Raw genomic sequence first — 11,067 nt, forward strand, 5'->3', positions numbered from 1 at the left:
TGGCACGGGGCGAAGGAAGACCTGGGGCAAAAGGAGCATCTCGTGGGATTAAGACCAGCGAGGTCTTAATTCACGTGGGGTGAACCGCATGCTGTCCTAAGCTTGGGTGAACCGCCGTCCCTCCCGGCAGGGGGACGAGAGTGCGGGGGCCGCGGCACCTCCCGGGCAGGCGGATGGGGAAACGCCTCCGAGGAGGAGGGAGGCGGATGCCAGAGCGAACCGGCTGAGGGAGGCTCAGATAAGGGCAAGAATCTTGCCTGTAATAACTTTACTTTTTAAAGCATCCTTAGGCATGCGAGGAATCCGGATTGCGGGGCGGGGGAGGCAGAGATCCAGCGTCTGGTGGTGGAGGGTGTTAGTGTGTTCTCAGCCACGGCAGCTGAGTGCGATGATACATATGGGCATCACCAGGAATATTTCTGTTTGAGCTGATAAAGAAAGCCTAAGGCTGGCTGTGCCTGTGCAGAGCCTCAGGGATTTTTTCCACCCCCCCTGCCAGAAGTTGGAAGAAGAGATGGTCTCACACCTTCCTGTGGGCTTTAGTGTGAGCATGGGTGAGCAGGGTGGCTGGTCTGGCTCAGATCCCAATGGGAAGAGCTCGGACGGGGCACTGGCTTCATCCACCAGGACCACCGCGGTTACAGGTGGTGTCCCCGGGGGTTTAAAGAAAGGGCCCCCATCAAATGAATTGCAAGGGTGGCTCATACGGGTAATAACCTGACAGTGGTAGGTTGGGGTCTGTGAGGGGATTTGGGTTTACACCAGGTACGTGATGAGGCAGACAGGTGAGCAGGCGCATCCCGAGCGGGTCAGCATTGGTCTGGCTTTTGATACACAGCGGCACTTTCTTTGCTGGGGCTTGTGCTTGGCCCTCTGCTAGTTACCGTGTCTTGTGACTTGGATGAAACCCAAGCAAGTGCCGTTTGCCACAACTCTTGAGCCCTTCGTAGCTCCCCCCACACGGGGGGCCCAGCTGCGCTCTGCCAGCGGACACGCTCCAACAGAGCAGGAGCTGTGTTGGGGACTGAAGGGTGCGAGTGGGACAGGGGCTTGGCTGCAGGGCAGAGCTAGCTGGACGAGGGCCCGGGGGGGGCTCAGGGAGCCCCCGGGTGATGCTGCAGTGGGGATGTTTGTGTTCAGCTGGGGCAGGGAGGCTCTGTCGACCCGGGTGCTGGACCCGTGTTCTCAGCTGAAGGCAGATGCTGATCTGTAAAGACAAGGCAGCAAGTTGCAGAGCAGGAGTGGTAGCCGCCAGCCCTGCGTTAGAGCCGCTTCGTGCGTCTCAGTGGCGGCGCGGGCGGCAGGAACCTGATGGAGCAGTTGTGGCTGGAGTGGTGCCCTGCCCTCATCCTCTGCCTTGAGAGTTCTCCTTATCCCTGGCAGCGCTTGTGCTGGGTGTGGGTGATGCTTCCAGGATGGTGCCCCAGGATCCAAAGCCCTGTGGCTCCTCCTCCCTTGCAGAGGAGGATCAACTGGTTCATGCCGCTTGGGACTCTTCCGAGGTGTGTGGCCAAGCCCTGGTGGCACGCAGGGGTGTGACCGTCACTGTTACCTGCCCCCAATAGCAGCACTGGCGGCTCCTGGACCCCTTCCAGATATCACTGAAAGGTCCCAGGGTCATTGCTGGACCTTGTGGCAGCATTTGTGTGCCCAGGACTGCCCTGCTCACCTGGTGCTGGGTTCTGCTCGAGCCCCATCACTCAACATGGCCTCCCCTCACAGGGGAACAGGGGCTCCAGGGCTGGTGGGGGGGTTGGGGGCCATTTGGTTGGGTGGGAACTGGGACATCTGGCGAGCGCGAGGCTACGCTGCCAGGGGACGTGTCAACCGTCGATCCCAGCGGGTTTCCCAGCCCTTTCTGACAGGCACTCTCTGGCTGCAGACATGCCACGGGCAAAGCTCAGCATGGAAACTTCCTGGTGGCCATCAAGCAGGAGAAGGGAGAGTCGGCACGGACGAGCAGCGAGAAGCCGCATGGAGAGGAGGAGGTGAGCTCTGGTGCCCTCAGCCCTTCCTGCACAGTCCCTGGGAGCGGGCTCTGTGTTGCCCAGCCTGGGGCTGTCCCTCCACTCGCCCTTCAGCAGCCCAGGCGCAGCCAGGTGAGCCTATGGCTGTGGCCGTGGCCAGAGGAACGTCCCAGACCTTTCCTCGAGGGACGGGAGGGTCAGGCACGTCTGCAGGCTGCTCCCATGTCCTGCTGGCGCCATGGCATCGTGCGCTCTGATCCATGACGGGTTGTCCTTTCCCTTTGCTGTGTGCCAGCCAGTGAAGAAGAGGGGCTGGCCCAAGGGCAAGAAGAGGAAGAAGATCCTTCCCAATGGCCCCAAAGCCCCTGTGACGGGCTACGTGCGTTTCCTGAACGAGCGGCGCGAGCAGATCCGCACGCAGCATCCTGACCTGCCCTTCCCAGAGATCACCAAGATGCTGGGGGCTGAGTGGAGCAAGCTGCAGCTTTCGGAGAAGCAGGTACCGGCCCCCAGGAGAAACCCCCCAGGGCTGGGCAGCACGCTCCGGAACCTGCACCCCAACCCCCTTTGCTTTCTGCCTGGCTGTGGCTCCACAAAGGGAACTTGTCACAGTACTGGTGGGCTGGTGAGGAGGAGCTGGGCCTCAAGCAGTGGGGAGGGGTCAGCAGCCCCCTGGGGAGCCTGGGGCCAGGCCAGGCTGAGGACCCTCTGTGACCGTAGCGGTACCTGGATGAAGCGGAGCGGGAGAAGCAGCAGTACATGAAGGAGCTACGGGAATATCAGCAGTCAGAGGCCTACAAGATGTGCACAGAGAAGATCCAGGAGAAAAAGATCAAAAAAGGTGGGTTGTGGGAGCAGTGGCTGCTGGCATCGCTGCCAGGATCCGGCCAAGTGCTGCCAGAGCCTCTCAGGGGATGCTGGGCTGGCTCCTAGGTGTTACCTCCTTTCCAGAGGACGCAGGCTCTGCGGCCGTGAACACCCTGCTGAACGGGCACCCGCACAAGGTAAGGCCCCAGCGGGTCTACCCGTGTGTGGGGAAACTGAGGCACGTGGCACTGCTGGGTTTGGCCCGTGGGAACCGGGCTGACGGCAGGTTTGGGCAGAGGGAGACTCATGGGTTGTGCTTCAAGGCACCAGCTTCCCGTTGAAGCAGAGTCTGGAGTGGCAGGAGGCAGAGCGTAGCCGTCCTGTCTGCCTGCCCCGGCAGGGCCACCACTTGCCTGGTCCCTGTGCCTCCTGTCTGCCCAGCCCCAGGGAGACGGGGTCCCCTGCAGTGGGCTCAGCCCTGCCTGATCCGTCCCCCAGGCTGGCGAGTGCAGCGACACCTTCTCCACCTTTGACGTGCCCATATTCACGGAGGAGTTCTTGGACCAAAACAAAGGTGAGGGCCTCGGCTGTGGGATGGGGTGGGCACTGCAGCATCTCGCTTGGGGGATGGCTGCAGCAAGCAATGCTGCTGCCGGAGCAGCCTGCATCCCGCGGGGCAGGAGCATGGCTGGCGCTGGGTGCGGGATCCAGGCTGTGAAAGGTCCCTCGCTGAGGCTGGACAGAGGGACCAGATCTTGGCTGGACCCTGGGGGCTGGTGACGCTGAGCCTCTTGGAAGAGTCTTGACTGGCAAAGGGATTGGGTTTGGGGTGAGGGACAGTCAGAGAGGCCGCCACCGCTGACATCCTGTGGTCCTGGCAGCCCGGGAGGCCGAGCTGCGGCGCCTGCGGAAGATGAACACAGAGTTTGAGGAGCAGAATGCCATTCTGCAGAAGCACACAGAGAGCATGAACTGTGCCAAGGAGAAGCTGGAGCAGGAGCTGGCCCAGGAGGAGAGGCAGACCCTGGCCTTGCAGCAGCAGCTCCAGTCCGTGCGGCAGGCCCTCACCGCCAGCTTTGCCTCCCTCCCCATCCCTGGTGAGTTTGGGGCAGCCGTGGGGACCAGCCTGCTCGCTGGGACCTGGTGGCCATGCGGAGGGGCACCCCTGGGGCTCTGCACGTGGTACAAGTGGGGGCAATGATAGAAGCTCATCTGCTGGTTGGGTGGGATCCTGCAGCACTTTGGGGCTCTCTGGGGAGCCCAGGGATGTGACAGCCACCTGGCTCCCCTATAATGGGGTAGGGCAGGCTGGGAGCTGTCCTCTTGAGCCAGTCACAGCTGCACCTGCAAGGCAGAGATTAGCCTAAATCCTTTTGTTCCTGAGCTTGTGTCGGTGCGCGCTGTCTCGGCTGCAGGAGATGGTATCTAGTGTTCAGGGTCCCTTCCCCGGTCACCAGCACGATGGGCAGGGCTGGATGGGGACTTGCTGGCCCTGCTAACTGGGCTGCCACCTCATAGGCACCGGGGAAACCCCCACGCTGAGCACTCTGGACTTCTACATGGCCAAACTGCACAGCGCCATTGAGAGCAACCCGCTGCAGCATGAGAAACTGGTGGTGCGCATCAAGGAGATCCTGTCCCGGATAGCCAGGTGAGCTGAGCTGGGCTGGCTGGAGCCAGTGCCCCAGGGCCCGCGTGTCCCAGCGAGCACTGGGACCACTGGGTCAGCCCGTGTCAGGGTGGGTGACAGGAGCTGAGCAGAAGAGGTGCGGGCAGAGAGGGGCTCAGAGCTGCTCCAGGGAGTTGTGGGAGAGGGAACCCAAGCCCCTATAATTCAGCCTTGCTTTCTTCCCTTTTCAGTGAACACTTGTGAAGAGAACCAGTCCCTCCCAGAGCCCGGGGCCAGCCGGACCATGGCCCTGTCCCTTGGAGCTCATGCAAGGGACAGTCTCTGCTGGTGGTCCGGCTGCTTCCCCCTCCACCCCACGCACCTCACTGGAGCAGTGAGCTGGGACCCCCCCAGCCCTGGTGCAGCTGGGCCCTGCGGCTGCACCATCTCCGAGGACCTTCAGCTTCTGGGGACCAAGCGGTGACAGGGCTGAGACCCCAGCAGGCGTGGTGCTGGGCGAGGTGGTCAGCAGTGGGTGTGAGCATCCCCCCGCTCCCCTGTGAGTTCCCCAGCTCCTGCAGCTCCGCCTCACTAAACCAGAGACTTCCCAAAGGCTACCCGGTGGCAGACGAGGTGCCAGCATGTTACTGGCCTGGAGCGAATCAGCCTCTTCCAGGGTGACCCGGCACGGCTGTTAACCGGGCTGTGAGGGGAGTCGGTGTGCACCCAGGGCAGTCGGGTGCCCTGGAAGCCCCTGGGGCTCGGTGCTGCCTCCTAGCCCCTCGGTCAGCCCAGGGAGCCTCTCGGTCCCCTGCCCTGCAGCGAGTGAGGTGACAGGCTTCCTTCCGCCCACCTCTTGCTGTATTTAACCTTCTGGCTTCTTGCTGCTCGTCCATGGGTGCCTTCAGCCCCCTGCCTCTGTCCCGCTGCCTGCCACCTCCTTCCCCACGCCTCTGGGACCAGGCAGGGCAGCTCCTGCCCTCTGCAGCAGCAAAGGCAAAAAAGAGCCTTCATGCTGGAGGGGGAGCTGGGGCTGACCCCTTCCTCCCCACGGCAGGGTGCCTGTGGGGCGGCGCACAGGCTTTGGCTCCGGCCTCCCTGCCAATCCTGCATTGTGGGACCATCATGATGGCCACTGTGTCCTGGCCGTGCTGTGCTGGGGCCGGCCGGCCCCGGGGCTGCCTGTCACTAATCTCAGACTGTGTAATTAGAGAGTGTTTTATTTTCTTACTAGCACTATGTTGATCCGGCCCTGGGTTTAACCCGGGGCTGGTGTGCGACTGCTTGTTTCTCGTCTGCGAGGTCCATGCTCTGTAGATGAGTCTCCTGGTTGCCATCTCCTGGTGGCCGCTTGACTTGGGATGGAGATGGGAGCAAATAAATGTGGGAGAAACAAGAGGCCTCGGTGCAGTGTCTTCATGCTTTGGAGCTGCTCCCAGCCCTAATCCTGGGGTCTTTGGGGCGTACAGCAAGCGTGGCGGCCCTGAGCTCATTGCTGCAGCCCCCAACCCCAGCTGGTGAGGCTGCAATGGGGCCGGCTCTGTGCTGGCTGCTCTCCTACCTCCTCCAGCCTGGCCAGGGTCCTTCCTACGTGACAGAGCTCATCTGATCCCAGGCGGGTTACCTGCACTGCTGGATTGGGTTCCCAGGCCCGGGGATCACCTTACGGCCAAGCTGGGCTCCGGTACCCATCTATAATTCAGCAGTGCCGGCAGCAGGATGCGGCAGGCGGGCAGGCACGGCAGGCAAGCCCAGGAGGGCAGCCCCATGGAGAACGGCATGGGGCGAGAGCCGGGGACCCCCGAGCCACCCACCACTGAGGGCAGCCTGGCCCCCCGACTCCCTCGTGCCCGCCCCAGGCTGGTGTTTCACACCCAGCTGGCCCATGGCAGCCCCACGGGGTGCATCGAGGGCTTCACCAATGTCAAGGAGCTCTACGCCAAAATCGCCGAGGTCTTTGGCATCTCGCCCACCGAGGTGAGGGGGCTGCGGCTGCTGGGTGCGGGGGGGGGCTTTGCACCCAAAGCGGGGGGTGCCAACCCTGTGGCCAGCCCTCCCATGGGTCCCCAGCTGCTTGCAAATGCAGCCCCCAAAATGACCTGAAAAAGAGCATTTTAATCTCGGGGTTGTCTTGTCTCTGGGGAGTGGTTGGGTGGCTCTGTGCCTCAGTTTCCCTCCCGGCACGTGGGCAGGGAGCCAGGGCTGCCTATCCCCCAGCTGATGCCAGCTGCCACGCAGCCTGGAGCTGAGGGAGGGGCACATGGGGACAGGGCAGTGGAGGTTCCCTGGGCAGCCCGGGTGTCCCCAGACCCCTCTCCTCCAGCAGCGCCCAGGCCTGGCTGGGTCTGCCCGTGGCTGGCTGCTGCCTCGGCGCCACTGAAGCCCCCCAGCCCTGCTGGAGCATCCCCAGCCCCTGATGACGGGGCTCCCTCGGGCAGATCCTCTTTTGCACGCTCAACACGTACAAAGTAGACATGCAGAAGCTGCTGGGGGGACAGATTGGCCTGGAGGACTTCATCTTTGCCCACGTCCGGGGTGAGACGAAGGAGGTGGAAGTGACCAAGACGGAGGATGCACTTGGCCTCACCATCACGGACAACGGGGCCGGCTACGCCTTCATCAAGGTGAACCCCTCCGTGGGGACATGCTGGGGCCAGGGGCAGCCCTGGGGCCCATGGCCCCACAGGGCAACAGCCCCTGCTGCCACCCCATCCCTGGGATCCTGCTCCTTCCCTGACCCCTCTCACCCCCCCGGGGCCCTCCTGCTCCTGGAGGTCCCCCCACCACGTTGCACCCAACCTGCCTGAGCCGGTTGCTAAAGGTCGTGGGAGCAGGGAGGTGTGTTTGTGCGGGGTGAGGTGGGGGCTACGTCTGGCTGTCCCTCCCGTGGTGCCACCTTGTTGTTGTGTCCCCTCCGCGGTCCCCAGAGAATCAAGGAAGGGAGCATCATCAACCGCCTCCAGACGGTGTGCGTGGGCGACAGCATTGAGGCCATCAACGACCACACCATCGTGGGCTGCCGGCACTACGAAGTGGCCCGGATGCTGCGGGAGCTGCCCCGGGCTCAGCCCTTCACCCTCCGCCTGGTGCAGCCCAAAAAGGCCTTCGGTGAGTCCGGGGGTGGGGGACACACTCCCTGGGGGACCCCTGGGAGGACTGTGGGGAGGCCGAGGCCCTGTGGCCCTCCTGCCCTGCAGCCCCCTCCCCAGGTATCCTCCACCCCTGTGTGTGTCCGTGTCCTGCCCCCCACCCCGTGTGTACCCGGTAGCCCCGGGGCACCCCTCCATGGCATCTATGGGGGCACTCGGGGGGTCCCCACACTAGCTCATGCTCCCTGTGGGCACCCCCCACCCCTGAGTGCACTGTCCTGGGCACCCATGAGCATGTGTAACTGTGTGCATCTCCACCCTGCACCCATGGGTGTCCCTTATGCCCACGCTGCCCATGAGCACCCTACACCCTGTGGTGCCCCCCGGGGTGCTGGGACACGTGTGGGCTGGGTGATGGCTGCGGGTGGTGGGCAGGGGGGGTGAGCAGGAGGCCCTGCCTGCGGCCTCACCCCCCACCCTGGGGTGCAGACATGATCGGGCAGAGGACACGGAGCAGCAAGCCCCTGGGCGAGGGCAGAGCGGCCAGCGGGAAGGAAACGCTGCGGCTGCGGGCGCAGGGCCCGGCCACGCTGGAGGAGGGGGTAAGACCCACCCAGAGACCCCTACGCTGTGCCTGGGCTGGGGGTGAGCGTCCCCCATGCCCCTGCGTGAACCCTGCGCTGCGCCTCCATCGCGTGCATTGCTGGGTGCCCACACGTGCAGCACCCATGAGGTGGCTCCGTGGGTGTGGGTGAGGGGTCCCCGGGCCGTGCCCCCACCCCCTGGGCCTCTCGCCCCCAGCCCAGCCCCGTCGAGGAAGAAGCCGCCCGCCGGGTGGATGACCTGCTGGAGAGCTACATGGGCATCCGCGACTGCGAGCTGGGTGAGCGGGCAGCGCGGGCGGCGCGTGGGGGGCGGCTGCTCGGCCCTCGCCCGCCGCTCACCCTGCCCTTCCTCCTCCCCCCCAGCCTCAGCCATGGTGGAGGTGGCGAAGGGGAGCCCCGGCGTGGCCCAGCTCGCCCGCGGCTTGGACTCGGTGCTGGGCGAGTTCGCCTTCCCCCAGGAGCTCGTGGCCGAGCTGTGGGCGGCCGTCTGCCACCCCACGGCGGGGCAGGAGTAGCGGCGCCCCTCGCCCCCTCCCCCCATACCCACCCCAGCCGGGGCTGACGGGGCGCGTGGGGTCCCCATCCTGCCCCCCGCACCCTCCTGAGCTGCACCCAGGGGTGTCCCCTGGGCCGGGGGGACAGCAGGGCACGCAGCCCCCCCAGGACCCCCCTGCGCACCCCGGAAGACGGCGGGAAGTGGCCGCGGCTCATTAAAGCAGAGACCGGAGGAGAGGGGCTGTTGCTCCAGCTGGCAACGGGGCTGGGCCCCCCCGAGCCCCCCGGCGTTCACCCCCACGGAGACCTGCACAGGCTGTGTTTTATTGGGGGGGTCACTCAGTTGGGGATGGGGCCAGGGAGGGGTGGGGATGCCCCTTGCCCCCAACTCGGGCTGGGGGGGTGGGGAGAGCCTAGGCATACAGGTGATGGGGACAATTAATTAACCTGGGGGGTGGGAGGGGGGGGTGGCTTGTCCCCGGGGCAGGACAGGACGGAGTCGGGCGTGAGCTTGCGGCGCAGGGAGGGGTTGAGGACAGGGTAGAGGGAGAGGATGGAGGGCCGGGGGCGCAGGCTGGGGTAGATGCGCTGCAGCACGGCCCGTCGAAAGAGGATGTAAACCCAGGGGTCCAGGATCTGGTTCCAGGTGACCATGCGGATGTAGATGAGCAGCATCTTCTGTGTCTCCGTGGGCAGCATCTGGATCCGACCGCTGGCCGGCAGCTGCTGCAGGACCCTCTGGACAATGAAGATCTGGGGGGGAAGGGGGCAAGGTGTAAGCAGGGGGGTCCACACAGAGGCTGTGAACTGCCCTGGGGTGAGGGAGAGGATGAGGGGATGAGGGGATGAGGGTCCAAGCTGGGTGTCGAGCCGGCTGGAGAGGGATCCTAGGCTGGGTCGGGGCACCTGGTTCCAGGGAGCACCTGCTCTGCCTGCGAGAGGTGCTGAGCCCCTGAGCCCAGCGCCCAGGTGCCAGCCCAGCTTGCAGAGTGGTGGTGGGGGGACACTCTGACCTCACCAGGAGGGACACCCCCAGACCTGGGGCCTCGCCAGCAGGGATGTGGGTGGGGGAACACACCAAGACCTGGGACCTCACCGGGGGAGCTTGGTGGGGGGACACACCAAAACTCAGGAGGGATATGGTGGGGCGGAACACACCAAGGCCCAGGACCTCACCAGGAGGGGCATCCAGCAGATGGTGGCAATGATCATGATGCCCACGAGCTGCACCATCATCTCCACCTCGCTGTCCCGGCGCCGCTGCACCGACTCCCGGTCATGGTAGACACGGCAGAGTGTCACCACGCTGACTGTGTTGAAGATGAAGGAGAGCAGCACAGAGAAGATGCCCAGCAGGGCAAAGAGCAGGCAGAAGATGATGTTGCCAGTGTCGGGAAGGAGCGTGAGGAAGCACCAGGAGCCGGGGTACTGCAGCGTGTACCGTCCCAGCCCCAGCACCGGCAGCAGCCCCAGCAGGCAGGAGAAGCCCCACACCAGCCCCACAATGGACCAGGCACGGCGCTTGGAGATGCTGGTGGAGCGGGAGAAGGGGTGGTTGATGCCAAAGAACCTCTCGCCGGCCATGGTGGCCCCCAGCAGCAGTGGGCACTGCCCGAAGAAGACCATGGAGAAGCCGAGGAAGTTGCAGAGGTGGCAGCTGGGGTCCACTTCAGCCCAGGCGAACTTGATGAAGTGGTAGGGGATGATGACTGAGGCCGTCACCAGCAGCCCCATGAAGTCTGTGACCACCAGCCCGCAGAGGAAGACGAGGAAGGAGGAGCGGGCCTGGCTGGACAGCTTGCGGGAGGAGCTGAGCAGGACGCAGAGCGCGAAGAGGTTGGAGCAGAGGCCGATGAGGCCGAAGGCAGTGGAGAACCAGGGTGAGGCAATGCTGCTCTGCGCGTTGTCGCGGCCATCACTGGCGTTGAACACCCCAAAGCACATGTCCGACCAGCTGGCCGTGCTGCTGTTGGGGGACTCCATATTCCCCCACCCCGTCCCGTTCCGTCCGGTGGCTTCAGGCGCGCTCCTGGCTCGGCTGCATGGCGTGTGCCCCCAGCCACTGCTGGCACTGATCCTGCCTTGTCCTGAGGGGACAAAGAGGGGGTTTAGGGCTGGTCCCCCATGGCCAAGCCTATCTGACACCCACCCTGAGCCTGCAAACGTTGGGCAGCCCACGGGCTGTGGAGAGGGACAGCACAGCAGGACCAGAACATGTGCTGGGCTGGCAGCGCTCTGGGTGCAGCAGCAGCAGAGAGCACGGGGGGACCCAGCCCCACAGCTGGCTGGATTAAGCTCCGCTGGTTGCGAGGCACGTGGGGCTGTAATCTGGCATGGGGGGTGGCGGGAGAAGCACGGTACGGGCAGCTTGGCTCTCATGGCACTGGGTCCCTCCCATGCTGGGGTGGGGGGCAACGCTCTGAAGGATGAGGTGTGCAGGCACAAGGTGACTGCACCGGGACCTGGTCCTGACATTGCCCCATTCCCACAGTATG

The 11,067-nt window shown here is 64.6% G+C and overlaps 3 protein-coding genes across 3 annotated transcripts; 2 read left to right on the plus strand and 1 right to left on the minus strand.

Annotated features, from left to right (window-relative positions):
- Positions 1-1,882: 1,882 nt before the first annotated feature.
- LOC309416147 (SWI/SNF-related matrix-associated actin-dependent regulator of chromatin subfamily E member 1-related-like) lies at positions 1,883-4,429 on the plus strand (the record flags this gene model as incomplete). The annotated part of the gene is made up of 7 exons (XM_082015724.1): positions 1,883-1,988; positions 2,263-2,466; positions 2,688-2,808; positions 2,919-2,971; positions 3,273-3,348; positions 3,656-3,871; positions 4,293-4,429. Coding segments are annotated over 7 exons (913 nt in total), but the record flags the coding sequence as incomplete, so codon positions are not given.
- Positions 4,430-6,102: 1,673 nt separating this feature from the next.
- LOC309416148 (PDZ domain-containing protein GIPC3-like) lies at positions 6,103-8,592 on the plus strand (the record flags this gene model as incomplete). Its single annotated transcript, XM_082015725.1, has 6 exons — positions 6,103-6,360; positions 6,822-7,007; positions 7,311-7,491; positions 7,962-8,074; positions 8,274-8,355; positions 8,441-8,592. The coding sequence occupies 6 exons, from the start codon at positions 6,103-6,105 to the stop codon at positions 8,590-8,592; spliced, it is 972 nt and encodes a 323-aa protein (XP_081871851.1).
- A 398-nt stretch (positions 8,593-8,990) lies between these two features.
- On the minus strand, positions 8,991-10,625 carry LOC309416146 (thromboxane A2 receptor-like). The gene is made up of 2 exons (XM_082015723.1): positions 9,749-10,625; positions 8,991-9,325 (listed from the first exon to the last, which is right to left on the minus strand). Exons 1-2 carry the CDS (start codon positions 10,553-10,555, stop codon positions 9,011-9,013), a joined length of 1,122 nt encoding a protein of 373 aa, XP_081871849.1. The 5' UTR covers positions 10,556-10,625; the 3' UTR covers positions 8,991-9,010.
- Between the last annotated feature and the right edge of the window lie 442 nt (positions 10,626-11,067).

The sequence above is a fragment of the Phaethon aethereus genome (genome assembly GCF_964289735.1).
Source record: "Phaethon aethereus genome assembly, contig: HAP1_SCAFFOLD_674, whole genome shotgun sequence".
In the NCBI taxonomy this organism is placed as follows: Eukaryota; Metazoa; Chordata; class Aves; order Phaethontiformes; family Phaethontidae; genus Phaethon; species Phaethon aethereus.